The sequence below is a fragment of the Salmo trutta genome, unplaced genomic scaffold, assembly GCF_901001165.1.
Source record: "Salmo trutta unplaced genomic scaffold, fSalTru1.1, whole genome shotgun sequence".
Taxonomy (NCBI): Eukaryota; Metazoa; Chordata; class Actinopteri; order Salmoniformes; family Salmonidae; genus Salmo; species Salmo trutta.
In genome coordinates, this window is record NW_021823154.1 from 1,436,516 (window position 1) to 1,452,897 (window position 16,382).

Consider the following 16,382-nt stretch of genomic DNA (forward strand, 5'->3'; position numbering starts at 1 on the left):
TCCACAGACTAGGAGACAGGCCTCAGCATCTTCAGATTAGGTGAAGAAGTGTCTTTGTCCACAGACTAGGAGACAGGCCTCAGCATCTTCAGATTAGGTGAAGAAGTGTCTTTGTCCACAGACTAGGAGACAGGCCTCAGCATCTTCAGATTAGGTGAAGAAGTGTCTTTGTCCACAGACTAGGAGACAGGCCTCAGCATCTTCAGATTAGGTGAAGAAGTGTCTTTGTCCACAGACTAGGAGACAGGCCTCAGCATCTTCAGATTAGGTGCTACAAAACAGAGGATGGAGGAGAAGGGAAGAGAGAGATCAGAAAGTATGGAGAAGAATGAGGAGTGAGATACACCTGAGATAATGATGTGATGATGGTCCTATGATACACCTGAGATAATGATGTGATGATGGTCCTATGATACACCTGAGATAATGATGTGATGATGGTCCTATAATACACCTGAGATAATGATGTGATGATGGTCCTATGATACACCTGAGATAATGATGTGATGATGGTCCTATGATACACCTGAGATAATGATGTGATGGTTCTATGATACACCTGAGATAATGATGTGATGATGGTTCTATGATACACCTGAGATAATGATGTGATGATGGTCCTATGATACACCTGAGATAATGATGTGATGATGGTCCTATGATACACCTGAGATAATGATGTGATGATGATGGTTCTATGATACACCTGAGATAATGATGTGATAATGGTCCTATGATACACCTGAGATAATGATGTGATGATGGTCCTATGATACACCTGAGATAATGATGTGATGATGGTCCTATGATACACCTGAGATAATTATGTGATGATGGTCCTATGATACACCTGAGATAATGATGTGGTGATGGTCCTATGATACACCTGAGATAATGATGTGATGATGGTCCTATGATACACCTGAGATAATGATGTGATGATGATCCTATGATACACCTGAGATAATGATGTGATGATGGTCCTATGATACACCTGAGATAATGATGTGATGATGGTCCTATGATAGAACTATGATAAGAGACATTTATTACAGGCAGCAACACAAAAACATGCTTCCATTCTGAAAAAGACTTTCTCTTTGATCTGGGTAGCTATGTTTTTATTTGACCTATATTTAATCATTCCACATATTCAAGGGAGGGAGAAAAGAAAACTGTCTTACCTAGATTCACTCAAGTACTTAACAAGATGGTGTTCATGTTCAATGAGAGCTTTGAGACAAGCTCCCGTCACTTCTGGTCCTTTAGGGAGGACTGCATTCAGTAGTTCTCTCATTCGGTCCTGTTCAGTTGTTTCAGCTTTTATTCTGGAGTACTCTTCATCACCAATCATGCTCTTTGACGACAGATCATCTGCTATTGGCATTGTGTTTTTGACTCCCTGAATGAGTATAGCCCTGTGTTTCTTCAGAAACTCCTCAGCAGGAATCCCAGGGAGTGTTAATGCTGAAGGGGGGTGAATTAAATGAATATGTCTTTAGGGTGAACAGCAGAATTAAACCATTTTTTTGTCTTCCTATAAGTCATTGAAAGTAGATGCCCTTTTCCGGTTATTGAATTGGAATTACAGTTTACTTCCTGAATTGACTGTTTTTTCCCCCCAGTCTCTCTTTTCCTGTCCTCACGGTTTTGACCCTTGCCTGTCCTGACTCTGAGCCCGCCTGCCTGACCACTCTGCCTGTCCTGACTCTGAGCCCGCCTGCCTGACCACTCTGCCTGTCCTGACTCTGAGCCCGCCTGCCTGACCACTCTGCCTGTCCTGACTCTGAGCCCGCCTGCCTGACCACTCTGCCTGTCCTGACTCTGAGCCCGCCTGCCTGACCACTCTGCCCGTCCTGCCTCTGAGCCCGCCTGCCTGACTACTCTGCCTGTCCCTGACCCTGCCTGCTGATCTGTACCTTTTGCACCCTCTCTGGATTACTGACCCCTGCCTTGACCGGTCTTTGCCTGCCCCTGTTACAATAAACAGTGTTACTTGGACAGTCTGCATCTGGGTCTTACCTTGGTTCTGATAGTACTCATCTGAAAGATAAACAACATGAGGTTATATCACTATAAATAGCATCTGGTACAAAAGTACAAAGAGATGATTGACATGTGCTCCTACCTCGTGATACAATTTCTTTCCATACTGTCCTCTCATCATCACTGAATAACTCCATCTCAATGTCAATCCCTGTCATTTTCACAACCGCCCTGAAAAAGCTTGGTGTGGTGTCTCTATGTATGAGCTGAATCCTCTGGAGGGACATGGAGAGAGAGACTGCTTTAGCAATGTAAACATGTTTCCCATGCCAATAAAGCCATTTGAATTGAATTGAGAGCGAGAGAGATCAATGCATAGAAATGTGACTTAATGTCAGATTCATGTTCTTAGTCTACTAAAACTGTACCGGTGGATTGATGGCGGTAGAACAGGGAATGTTCAGTCTGAAGGAACTATTCAGTTTGAAGGACTGCTCTGGTCTTGTGTTAGGAAACCTTTTAGACCCTTGAAACTTTGATTCCTGTTGTTCCACAGCCTGCGAAACGAGGCATGGAATACACAGCCAGTCAATGTACAGTCTGATTCAAACATTATTCAGAAAACTAGCAACACACTTATCTTCATTTAATGAGGGTCAACATAAACTGCACCACTGGTTAGTTAAGGTCATCTCTATAATAATGGTACCTCACCTGTATTTGGCCGGGGTTACTGGGGAACAGGTATAGGCGTGGAATTAGTGTTTCCTTCATCACTGTCAGATAGAGCATCAGCTCACAGTGGACATCGACGTTCCAAGAAAAGATATAGCTCAGTATAACAGAGATAGCTGAGAACTTGGGATGGAGAATCTTAGCATGGAATCTGGTGACCTCATGCACTTCCTCTAAAGACACTCCATGTTCCTCTACATGAAGAATCTTCATCTCATTCCTCAGAGAAGGGTTGGTCCCTGAACAACACAATAAAAAGGAGACAGAAAGACAAATATTGTATTATTCATCCAACTAAAACACAAAGAATATGCAGTACCAGATCACAGTAAACTCAAACTCCCAGAATAGTTCATTGATTCATTCAGGAAGTGAAACTCAGTTACATGGAAATGTCTTTCTGAATACTATTTCTATATGGTTTTACCTAAACAGACAAAGTGTGGCAGATGAACTTCCTCCAGTTCACCTAACTCCATAGTGATGTCCAGCAATGGACCACCTTGTGTGTACTGCATGTCTTTCAGAAGTTGACGGTAGGGTTCCCAGTTCCTGAAGTGATACTTCAGAATGACATCTCTCTCACACAGCCAGCGGAGCCCAGACACCGTGCACTCATAACTCCCTTTGGGTGTCCTGTGTCTGAGGGCAACAACAAGATATGGAAGAGAGGGTCAATGGTCAAATGGAGAGGTTGGATTAGAAGACTATTCCCAAAGGTAATGGGGAAATACACTAGCAAGTGGAATGAAATGTTAAAAGTAGTTATTTTACCTGAACATTGTCACTCCCTGGACAGTGGAAGTCAAGGGTTCAATCTGAAGCCAGTGTGTGGAGTCCTGAACAAGGACAAGCATGTCAGTAATACATATGGGGCCTGTTTCCTGGACACAGATTGAGTCTAGTGCTGGACTAAAAAGCATGCTCAATGGAAGTTTCAATAGAAAGTTCTTTAAGGTCCAGGACTAGACTTAATCTGTGTCTGGGAAACTGGCCCATTAACCAAAGTAACTAATCTAATGTATTTACTCAATGTTACATGGAATGCTGGTGATTTATCAATTAAACTGTCTAATGACAAAATATGACAACAGCTAAAATCCTGCATGACTACAAGCAGAACACAGGACTGTCTATATCCCAGTATGAATGGTTGGTCAGTACACACCTGGCTTTGAGACTGTGTTTATATTACTAAAGCAGAACACAGGACTGTCTATATCCCAGTATGAATGGTTGGTCAGTACACACCTGGCTTTGAGACTGTGTTTATATTACTAAAGCAGAACACAGGACTGTCTATATCCCAGTATGAATGGTTGGTCAGTACACACCTGGCTTTGAGACTGTGTTTATATTACTAAAGCAGAACACAGGACTGTCTATATCCCAGTATGAATGGTTGGTCAGTACACACCTGGCTTTGAGACTGTGTTTATATTACTAAAGCAGAACACAGGACTGTCTATATCCCAGTATGAATGGTTGGTCAGTACACACCTGGCTTTGAGACTGTGTTTATATTAGTAAAGCAGAACACAGGACTGTCTATATCCCAGTATGAATGGTTGGTCAGTACACACCTGGCTTTGAGACTGTGCCTGACTCCTGCAGGTATGTAAAAGTAAGAATTGACATTATGACTTACCTCAACATGGTCACAAGTCTTACAGCTCTGAGGAATCCCTGAAGTCAAAAGTAGTTGTTACTTAAAATGGACAATCTCATGGAATAATGAATTAATAATTATTAATTAGAGTTTTAATAAAAATGAATATATACTAATCAAAAAAATAAAGGGAACACTTAAACAACACAATGTAACTCCAAGTCAATCACACTTCTGTGAAATCAAACTGTCCACTTAGGAAGCAACACTGATTGACAATACATTTCACATGCTGTTGTGCAAATGGAATAGACAACAGGTGGAAATTATAGGCAATTAGCAAGACACCCCCAATAAAGGAGTGGTTCTGCAGGTGGTAACCACAGACCACTTCTCAGTTCCTATGCTTCCTGGCTGATGTTTTGGTCACTTTTGAATGCTGGCGGTGCTTTCACTCTAGTGGTAGCATGAGACGGAGTCTACAATCCACACAAGTGGCTCAGGTAGTGCAGCTCATCCAGGATGGCACATCAATGCGAGCTGTGGCAAGAAGGTTTGCTGTGTCTGTCAGCGTAGTGTCCAGAGCATGGAGGCGCTACCAGGAGACAGGCCAGTACATCAGGAGACGTGGAGGAGGCCGTAGGAGGGCAACAACCCAGCAGCAGGACCGCTACCTCCGCCTTTGTGCAAGGAGGAGCAGGAGGAGCACTGCCAGAGCCCTGCAAAATGACCTCCAGCAGGCCACAAATGTGCATATGTCTGCTCAAACGGTCAGAAACAGACTCCATGAGGGTGGTATGAGGGCCCGACGTCCACAGGTGGGGGTTGTGCTTACAGCCCAACACCGTGCAGGACGTTTGGCATTTGCCAGAGAACACCAAGATTGGCAAATTCGCCAATGGCGCCCTGTGCTCTTCACAGATGAAAGCAGGTTCACACTGAGCACGTGACAGACGTGACAGAGTCTGGAGACGCCGTGGAGAACGTTCTGCTGCCTGCAACATCCTCCAGCATGACCGGTTGGCGGTGGGTCAGTAATGGTGTGGGGTGGCATTTCTTTGGGGGGCCGCACAGCCCTCCATGTGCTCGCCAGAGGTAGCCTGACTGCCATTAGGTACCGAGATGAGATCCTCAGACCCCTTGTGAGACCATATGCTGGTGCGGTTGGCCCTGGGTTCCTCCTAATGCAAGACAATGCTAGACCTCATGTGGCTGGAGTGTGTCAGCAGTTCCTGCAAGAGGAAGGCATTGATGCTATGGACTGGCCCGCCCGTTCCCCAGACCTGAATCCAATTGAGCACATCTGGGACATTATGTCTCGCTCCATCCACCAACGCCACGTTGCACCACAGACTGTCCAGGAGTTGGCGGATGCTTTAGTCCAAGTCTGGGAGGAGATCCCTCAGGAGACCATTCGCCACTTCATCAGGAGCATGCCCAGGCATTGTCGGGAGGTCATACAGGCACGTGAAGGCCACACACACTACTGAGCCTCATTTTGACTTGTTTTAAGGACATTACATCAAAGTTGGATCAGCTTGTAGTGTGGTTTTCCACTTTAATTTTAGGTGTAACTCCAAATCCAGACCTCCATGGGTTGATAAATTGGATTTCCATTGATTATTTTTGTGTGATTTTGTTGTCAGCACATTCAACTATGTAAAGAGAAAAGTATTTAATAAGATGATTTCATTCATTCAGATCTAGGATGTGTTATTTTAGTGTTCCCTTTATTTTTATGAGCAGTATATAAGTGAGCAACAGTCTCAGAATGTACACTCATTAGCATACCATAATCTGACATTAGTGTTATATTAATGAATGTTTGTGGAAGCAGGAAAAAACATTGTTCTGTTCCATGTTTTGTAGATGTTGGGGGGGCCTGATTTCTGGTAGATCCTAGGATGAGAGCTTAAAGGTAGAGTCAGCTAAATTATTTTGTACGAGCAGCACCACAGATATTGTGATGAGCAAGATGCCTGACTTCTCTCTCTCACACAGTATCTGCCCATGTACAAGGGTTCCCTTCACTCTCTTACAGAGTGTTAGCCACGGGACCAAAATAGCGGAGAAGTTTAGCCTTGTGCTACAACACTCTTAGTTGTTGTACAAATTGACCCACTATGATGTTTACTTTGTGCATCTACGTCATATCGCTGACTCTAAGTTTGTTTTGACCAAATAGTTCATGATTGTTTTCCTTGCCTGGGACTCAACTATAACGAATGCTTTAAAACTATTTGGATTTAAAAACAATTATCAGTTAACACTCACATTTCTCAGGCCCAGGCTTGATCCAACTCTCTCCACCATGGTCTCTGGTGTTCTCAGGTCCAGGCTTGATCCAACTCTCTCCACCATGGTCTCTGGTGTTCTCAGGTCCAGGCTTGATCCAACACTCTCCACCATGGTCTCTGGTGTCCTCAGGTCCAGGCTTGATACAACTCTCTCCACCATGGTCTCTGGTGTCCTCAGGTCCAGGCTTGATCCAACACTCTCCACCATGGTCTCTGGTGTTCTCAGGTCCAGGCTTGATACAACTCTCTCCACCATGGTCTCTACTGTTGGTAAAGCAGAAGGATAGACTGTGATTAAACTAAATACAACTTAGAAAGGCTTTATATAGCATACATACAGTCTTCATAAGACACACAACAAGTTTATATGGGGTGAGAGAACAACTCCCTATGTAGGGCGCATTGCCTAAATGTGACATAACCCACTATGTCAACTTTCGTAGAGGCAATACTAATGAAGACATTGCATATCTTGAGGAAAGCCCTTAGAGATGTGAAGTCACCAGGTATCATGAGTTACATACCCCCGGTAGTGATGAGAGAGAGAATGACATTACAGAGAGGCTGTTCTATTTAACAGGTTCTGATGCCCTATAGTGGTTACAGAGAGAATGACATTACAGAGAAGCTGTTCTATTTAACAGGTTCTGCTACCCTCTAGTGGTTAGAGAGAGAATGACATTACAGAGAGGCTGTTCTATTTAACAGGTTCTGATGCCCTCTAGTGGTTAGAGAGAGAATGACATTACAGAGAGGCTGTTCTATTCAACAGGTTCTGATGCCCTCTAGTGGTTAGAGAGAGAATGACATTACAGAGAGGCTGTTCTATTTAACAGACTGAAATTAAATAGAGGACAGGAATCTACTAACACATTAAAACACACCACTACTACTAATCTAACTGTCTGTAGGTCCAACAGAACACATTAAAACACACCACTACTAATGTAATTATAGAAATGATGAAACAAATGATGAAACATTGCTTTGACTCACCTCTGAATGTGTTGGTCATCTATCTGACACAGGGTCACTGAGGAGGAGGAGGAGCAAACCCCAAACCCAGGATAGAGGGGTTCAGTGAATGTGGTGTAGAATGTGTAAAGGTGTGTCAGTGTACCAGAGGAGGACACACTATAGAAGGACAAAGTACCAGCTGGCCAGTCCAGATACACTCCAACTCTGTTAGAATCAGGACCAGAGATGGACCTGCTGACTCCAGGATGGTTAAAGTGATAACCACAGTGAGAGCAGACTAAACTCCAGGACTTCCTATTGCCTCCAATCTTACTGTCATCCTCCCATCCCTTCCTCTTCATTCCTTTGTACACCACACCAATGTCAGCCTTGCCACCATCCTTCTCCACCTCCCAGTAATAACGACATCCAGATAAGCTTTCTCTGCAGAGAACTTGGGGACTACAGTCAAATCTGTCTGGATGGTCTTCATAATGCTGCCTCTCTTTCACCCGTGTCACCTTCCTGTTCCCCTCAGACAGTATCAGGTTTGGGTTTACTGTATTTGGGTCCAGGGTGAGATGACAGGCATCTGTAGACAAAAGGAGAGTTGAATCAAACCACATGTTGATATAAAATGTTGTTTTGTAGTTACAGAACAAGTATTGATTAGTCACTATGTTACTATAGTTCTGAATATGTAGTTAATTAGGATTGAAGAGACTTACATTTCCTCAGCCCTGATTTCAGCCTGCACTCTCCACCATGATCCACACTGTAGGAGAAACAGGTTATTGACTGACAAAGACCTAATAAAGCAGTCAACATTTAAACCATATTGTTGTGTTCTGGTGCACTATCCAAGTTCATTACTAGAGACATACAGGTATTCTATCCTACCTACTACATACAGAGCAGAGTACAATTCATTACTAGAGACATACAGGTATTCTATACTACCTACTGCATACAGAACAGAGTACAATTCATTACTAGAGACATACAGGTATTCTATCCTACCTACTGCATACAGAACAGAGTACAATTCATTACTAGAGACATACAGGTATTCTACCCTACCTACTGCATACAGAACAGAGTACAATTCATTACTAGAGACATACAGGTATTCTATCCTACCTACTGCATACAGAGCGGAGTACAATTCCAACAGGATATCAGAGATGCAGAAGAAGAGTATTCATGTGGTGATGATGTATGCTGTGTTGGAGTGCTAAGCCTGCTGGGTAAACTTCCCCTTAATTCTACCATCATGTCCTCATGTTACTGACCCTACTACACTACATATGACACAACCGCTGCTCACACTATTAGGACATCTATTCTGACTTACTTCAGCTTCATCAGTTTATATGTGGGATCCACCAGAGCAGCTGAAAGCAGTCCTCCTGCAGAGTCTCCTGGGTGATTGTAGCTCAGGTCCAGCTCTTTCAGGTGGGAGGGGTTTGACCTCAGAGCTGAAGACAGAGCAGCACAGCCCTCCTCTGTGACCAGACAGCCAGACAGCCTACAGAGAGACCCACAACAGCTGTCTAGGTTGGTGTACTGGTGTCAATAATCTTGTAGGACACCCATACATTTGTCCATGACACAAACATTGTGATGAAACATTAGATTTTCACAGTACTTGTTTTACTAAGCTCAGTACCGACCTGACTGAAAGAGCTGTACTTACCCCAGTGTGTGTAGTTTACAGTCTGGATCCTCCAGTCCAGCAGACAGCAGTGTAACTCCTGAGTCCTGCAGGTCATTGTCTCTCAGTTCCAGTTGTTTCAGTTGTGAGTTGGGTGAACTCAGGACTGAGGCCAGATCTGAACAGCAACCCTCTGTCAGACCACACTGACCTAGACTAGAGGGCAGAAGAGCACATGATTAACACATATTTAAAACATCCACATAATAACTCATACTGAAGATATTTAACTCACCCTAGTGTCTGTATGTTGCGGAGTGGACTGGTTAGTCCAACACAGAGCAGCTCCACTCCTCTGTCTCCCAGGTCATTGTAGCTGAGGTCCAGTTCTCTCAGGGGGGAGTTTGGTGTCTGCAGAGCTGAGGCCAGAGTCTCACAGGATTCATATGTGATTTTACAGCCATCCAGTCTGGAGAGAGGAGATATGTCAATACACTGTTAAATATGCAAAACATTAAGAATAATGAGATGCATTAAGACAATAACAGAAGGACATGATTAACCAATGTTAAAAACATACTTTTTACAACCCTTTTAATTTTTTTTATCTATATTTATTTATTTATATATTTGTAGTATATGTTTTTACAAGATGATTGATGAGAAGAGAAGCATCCAGCTCATTGGGAATCTCTCTACACCCCCCATATACCATGTCATTGGGTCTCTCTACACCCCCCATATACCATGTCATTGGGTCTCTCTACACCCCCCATATACCATGTCATGAATTATGCAGACAGACGGATTCAAAGTGTGTTTACATTGTAATACTTCTGACAGACAACTTCTAACTCCGCCCATAACTTATGGAATTATAGCATTCCCAGAAAGCATGAATTATTGACTCATTGTTAGTTTTACACTTAAGAAATGTTTTATTTATTTATTTTCATTTAGGCAGGAGTGTCACGTCCTGACCATAGTAAGATGTTATTTTTATGGTAGAGTAGGTCAGGGCGTGACAGGGGGTGTTTTTTTGTTGTTTATTCTATATGTTCTATTTCTATGTTGGTTTGTTTGGGATGATCTCCAATTAGAGGCAGCTGGTCCTCGTTGTCTCTAATTGGAGATCATACTTAAGTAGGGGTTTTTCTTCCTGGGTTTTATGGGTGATTATTTTGAGTAGTGTTTGTTTCTCCTCTGCGTCACGGTTTGTTGTTTTTTCAGTTTATTTATGTATTGCAAAGTTTCACAGAGTAAATAAAATGTGGAACGACACACACGCTGCACCTTGGTCCTCTCCTTTTGACAGCCGTGACAAGGAGGGAACAAACTGAACAGTACAGCCATATGTAGGGATGGCAGGAGGGGACAAACTGAACAGAACAGCCCCATATAGGGATGGCAGGAGGGGACAAACTGAACAGAACAGCCATATGTAGGGATGGCAGGAGGGGACAAAATGAAAAGAACAGCCCTATATAGGGATGGCAGAAGGGGACAAAATGAAAAGAACAGCCCTATATAGGGATGGCAGGAGGGGACAAACTGAACAGAACAGCCCTATATAGGGATGGCAGGAGGGGACAAACTGAACAGAACTTTTTATTTCACCTTTATTTAACTTGGCAAGTCAGTTAAGAACAAATTCTTATTTACAATGATGGCCTAACAAAATGTAAAAGGCCTCCTGCGGGGACAGGGGCTGGGATAAAAAAATATACAAGACAAAACATACATCACGACAAGAGAGACAACACAACACCACATAAAGAGAGACCTAAGACAACAACATAGCAAGGCAGCAACACATGGCTACACAGCATGGTAGCAACACAACATAACAACAACATGGTAGCAACACAACATGACAACAACATGGTAGCAACACAACATGACAACAACATGATAGCAACACAACATTGTAGCAGCACAAAACATGGTACAAACATTATTGGGCACAGACAACAGCACAAAGGGCAAGAAGGTAGAGACAACAATACATCACACAAAGCAGCCACAACTGTCAGTAAGAGTCTCCATGATTGAGTCTTTGACTGAAGAGACTGAGATAAAACTGTCCAGTTTGAGTGTTTGTTGAAGCTCGTTCCAGTCGCTAGCTGCAGTGAACTGAAAAGAGGAGTGAACCAGGGAGGTGTGTGTTTTGGGGAAATTTAACAGAATGTGACTGGCAGAACGGGTGTTGTATGTGGAGGATGAGGGCTACAGTAGATATCTCAGATAGGGAGGAGTGAGGCCTAAGAGGGTTTTATAAATAAGCATCAACCAGTGGGTCTTGCGGTGGGTATACAGAGATTACCAGTTTACAGAGGAGTATAGAGTGCAGTGATGTGTCCTATAAGGAGCATTGGTGGCAAATCTGATGGCCGAATGGTAAAGAACGTCTAGCCGCTCGAAAGCACCCTTACCTGCCGATCTATAAATTATATCTCCGTAATCTAGCATGGGTAGGATGGTCATCTGAATCAGGGTTAGTTTGGCAGCTGGGGTGAAAGAGGAGCGATTACGATAGAGGAAACGAGATCTAGATTTAACAGGCCTGATAGAGGAAACCAGGTCTAGATTTAACAGGCCTGATAGAGGAAACCAGGTCTAGATTTAACAGGCCTGATAGAGGAAACCAGGTCTAGATTTAACAGGCCTGATAGAGGAAACCAGGTCTAGATTTAACAGGCCCGATAGAGGAAACCAGGTCTAGATTTAACAGGCCCGATAGAGGAAACCAGGTCTAGATTTAACAGGCCTGATAGAGGAAACCAGGTCCAGATTTAACAGGCCTGATAGAGGAAACCAGGTCTAGATTTAACAGGCCTGATAGAGGAAACCAGGTCTAGATTTAACAGGCCGGTGCTGAAGGAGGACGAGCACCCAGCAACAGTCAACAACAATTTTAAAGTTTAATGCTTAAAACCAGCAAATCAAATTGTTTGGGGACAGACTTGGTGGAGACAACCGAGCACTGAAGGTGTTCCTAGGTAAAGATTTCCACTTCACCACCTTTGGAAGATGACTGTCGTTCTGCTGTAGAATTTGTTAATTTTGACTCGTGTAATAAACTCTATACATTAGTTTATACTGGATTAATCATATATTTTTGCTAACTTTAATTTTGTTAGTTATATTCCAACATTCCCTCCATCTTGTGACCAATATCAGTTCTTTTTAAGTCTTGGTTCCTATAGTTTATATTTTCTTCTAAACACATTCTAACTCACTCAAGATATTTAACCTTAGTTTGATATATTTAGCACATTTGATGAATGTTTCTGCATATTTACCAAGATGTTAAAATAATAACTACAAATATATAAACTCTAAAAAGACAGTGGATACTGAAGAAAGTTAACTCACACAAGTGTCTGTATGTTGTAGAGTGGACTGGTTAGTCCAACACAGAGCAGCTCCACTCCTCTGTCTCCCAGGTCATTGTAGCTGAGGTCCAGTTCTCTCAGGGGGGAGTTTGGTGTCTGCAGAGCTGAGGCCAGAGTCTCACAGGATTCATATGTGAGTTTACAGCCATCCAGTCTGGAGAGAGGAGATATGTCGATACACTGTTAAATATGCAAAGCTTTAAGAATAATGAGATGCATTAAGACAATAACAGAAGGACATGATTAGACTATGTTTAAAACATACTAACTCACTCAAGATATTTAACATTAGTTGCATATAATTATCACATCGTATGTATGTTTCTGCATATTTACCAAGATGTTCCAAAAAAAATGTAAAACATAATAACAAATAATTACTACAAATATATAAACACTATAAAGACAGTGGATACTGAAGATATTTAACTCACACTAGTGTCTGTATGTTGCAGAGTGGACTGGTTAGTCCAACACAGAGCAGCTTCACTCCTCTGTCTCCCAGGTCATTGTTGCTGAGGTCCAGTTCTCTCAGGGGGGAGTTTGGTGTCTGCAGAGCTGAGGCCAGAGATTCGCAAGATTCATATGTGAGGGTACAGCCATCCAGTCTGGAGAGAGGAGATAATCTGTTAGATATAAAAATCCTTCATTATAATGATACTGTAAACATCAACTCAATAACAGAACTTACAGTGCTCTCTTGCAGGTTTTCACTACCGGCAGCAACCTCTGATAACCTTTCTCTGATGTGTTGTATGTCTTCAGGTCAAACTCCTCCAGCACCTCCTCTGACATCAGTAACAGGTAGGCCAGGGCTGAACATTGGTCAGGTTTTAGTCTTGTTTCTGAAAGAGTTCCTGATCGCAGGGAGGTCTGCATGTCTTCAACTAGAGAGTTGGCACCAAGTTCATTCAGACAGTGGAACAAGTTGATGATCCTTTCTGGTGAGGATTCCATTTCGATGTTGTTTGAAAGGTACCTGACTGTTCTCTCAACTGTTTCCTCATTGGTCTGTGTTGTACTTCCTGTCTGTGTCAGAAGGCCTCGTAACAGATTCTGATTGGACTCCAGTGAGAGACCCAGAAGGAAGCGGAGGAACAGGTCCAGGTGTCCATTCTCACTCTTCAAGGCCTGGTCCACTGCTCTCCTATGTAAGACAGACAACTGTATTGACTCCTTCTCTTTATCATCACTAGTGGGGGAGAAAACATTTTCCTTCTTGTCCAGACATGATTCTAAAGCATGCACTGCTGCTAGAAACTCCTGAATGCTCAGATGCACAAAGCTGTAGACCTTGTCTTGGTACAGCCCAGATTCTTCTTTAAAGATCTCTGTACACAATGCTGAGTACTCTGATGCCTCTGTGACATCAAGGCCACACTCTCTCAGGTCCTCCTCATAGAAGATCAGGTTGCCCTTCTGCAGCTGTTGGAAAGCCAGCTTTGCCAGTTTCAGGATCATCTCTTTGTCTGACTGAGACAGTTCCTTTGGGTTTGTCTCTGTTGCTTTGTTGTACTTCTTGTTCTTCACAATGGTTTGGATGAGCATGAAGTGTGAATACATCTGGGTCAGAGTTTTGGGGACTTCATCCTTCTCTGCCTCTTTCAGTATCATCTCAAGGACAGTGGCTGATATCCAACAGAAGACTGGCATGTGGCACATGATGTGGAGGCTCCTTGATGTCTTCATGTGTTTGATGATATCATTGGCCAGAATCTGATCTGGGATTTTCTTCCTGAAATACTCCTCCTTCTGTGGATCATTGAACCCTCGTACCTCTGTCACCTGGTCAACACACTCAGGAGGGATCTGATTGGCTGCTGCAGGCCTTGAGGTTATCCAGAGGAGAGCAGAGGGAAGCAGATTCCCCTTGATGAGGTTTGTCAGCAGCACGTCCACTGAGGTTGGCTTCGTGACATCACAGCACTTCTCATTGTTTTTGAAGTCTAGAGGAAGTCGACACTCATCCAGACCATCAAAAATGAAAACAGATTTGGTTTCACCATCTTCAATGCTGTCAATCTCTTTCAGCTCTGGGAAGTAGTGGGAAAGAAGTTGCATCAGACTGTATTGGTCCTTTTTCAGGTTCAGATCACGGAAAGGAAGAGGAAACATGAAATGAACGTCCTGATTTGCTTTTCCCTCTGCCCAGTCAAGGATGACCTTCTGCACAGAGACTGTTTTTCCAATGCCAGCGATTCCTTTTGTCAGCACAGTTCTGATAGGTTTGTCTTGTCCAGGTAAAGGCTTGAATATGTCGTTGCATTTGATTGGTGTCTCTTGTGTGGTTTGTTTCTTGGATGCCATCTCTATCTGTCTAACCTCATGTTCATTATTGAGCCCTCCACTTCCACCCTCTGTGATGTAAAGCTCTGTGTAGATGTCCTTTAACAGACTTTGGTTTCCATGGTGTCCAATTCCTTCAGATATGTGTTGATACTTGTGTTTCAGTTTAGCTTTAATGTCTTGTTGGACTGTCAGCAGAGTTTGACCTGTATGAAAACAATGAGAGTTGGGACTCATAAGTTTGTGTGTGTGTGTGTGTGTGTTTAATAAGGGCCTTTGTACCGTTCTTTGTAATATTGTATGAAATACAGTCTTACTTCTTCTGTCCAGAAGGTTGTGTGTGATATTTAATGGATCCTCACTGTCCAAACTCTCCACTTCCTTATTGTCATCTGGTAATGGTTCCTGGCTGAAAGCAGGTGGCTGATCACTCTTCATTGATAGCAGGCTGGTTGTTGGGGACTCTGCTCTGGGCTTCTGGACACTGAACAAAACAGGGAGACAGATCACCTCATCAATATCTCATCAACTTCATTTTAACAACTGTATAATGGACCTTCTCTGTATAATTCCTGATGTTTCTATTTAAATGAATCCACATTTGGGAAAACAGCAGCACTGAGTGGTATCTACTCTGTCTTTTATAAAGCTAGCCATCTTCAGTTAGCTAGCCATTTTCAGTTAGCTAGCCATCTTCATTTAGCTAGCCATCTTCAGTTAGCTAGCCATCTTCAGTTAGCTAGCCATCTTCAGTTAGCTATCCATCTTCAGTTAGCTAGCCATCTTCAGTTAGCTAGCCATCTTCAGTTAGCTAGCCATCTTCAGTTAGCTAGCCAGCTTCAGTTAGCTAGCCAGCTTCAGTTAGCTAGCTATCTTCAGTTAGCTTCCCATTCCAGGTCAGGCTTCATCCATACTATGATAGTGTATACGTCCACTGCTAAGTCTAGTAGGCTTATAACTGTGTGTCGCACATGGCTAGTCGAACCCCAAACTCTTCATTTAGGCAGGTTAACTCAGAGCTAACTCCACTTATCCTGAATGAAGTGTCTGAGCCACTAGTTGAGGACCAATGAAATCAGATACCATTCCTCTCACACAGATTGGGTCATCCTCCCCTTCATTTGAGGAAGATGACCGATGTAAAGATTGGATTAATCATATAGCTCTGCATTGACATGATTGGTTGACGGTAGGTGGGGGCGGGAGGTCCTGTATAAACACAAACTCACTTCCTTGACAACAGCTCTGCACTGCTCCTCAAAGAACAGGAAGTATGAACGCCCTGACTTCTACAAAGGCCGTATCACCGTAAAATGCTGCATGGCAAATGCAGACGTCAGATTGATCATGCAGAGCCTTTATTTTTGTATTTAACCTTTATTTAACTAGGCAAGTCAGGCAAGTCAGCGGTGCTGCAATCTACTGCAGAGATAGCCTGCAGAGTTCTGTCTAACTATCCAGGT

The 16,382-nt window shown here is 43.1% G+C and overlaps 1 protein-coding gene across 1 annotated transcript in view; it reads right to left on the reverse strand.

Moving 5' to 3' along the window:
- Positions 1-222: 222 nt before the first annotated feature.
- The window catches only part of LOC115189405 (protein NLRC3), a 50,257-nt gene continuing 34,097 nt past the window's right edge, over positions 223-16,382 (reverse strand). The window contains exons 2-18 of the mRNA XM_029748015.1: positions 15,237-15,403; positions 13,325-15,125; positions 13,068-13,241; positions 9,281-9,454; positions 8,939-9,112; positions 8,313-8,359; positions 7,624-8,176; positions 6,605-6,696; positions 4,370-4,407; positions 3,496-3,560; positions 3,149-3,363; positions 2,701-2,960; positions 2,415-2,543; positions 2,129-2,261; positions 2,023-2,043; positions 1,185-1,467; positions 223-271 (exon numbers count right to left, since the gene is read on the reverse strand). Of these exons, the coding sequence (XP_029603875.1) occupies positions 265-271; positions 1,185-1,467; positions 2,023-2,043; positions 2,129-2,261; positions 2,415-2,543; positions 2,701-2,960; positions 3,149-3,363; positions 3,496-3,560; positions 4,370-4,407; positions 6,605-6,696; positions 7,624-8,176; positions 8,313-8,359; positions 8,939-9,112; positions 9,281-9,454; positions 13,068-13,241; positions 13,325-15,125; positions 15,237-15,403 (4,333 nt within the window). The 3' untranslated portion in view covers positions 223-264. The remainder of the gene's footprint in view (positions 272-1,184; positions 1,468-2,022; positions 2,044-2,128; positions 2,262-2,414; positions 2,544-2,700; positions 2,961-3,148; positions 3,364-3,495; positions 3,561-4,369; positions 4,408-6,604; positions 6,697-7,623; positions 8,177-8,312; positions 8,360-8,938; positions 9,113-9,280; positions 9,455-13,067; positions 13,242-13,324; positions 15,126-15,236; positions 15,404-16,382) is intronic.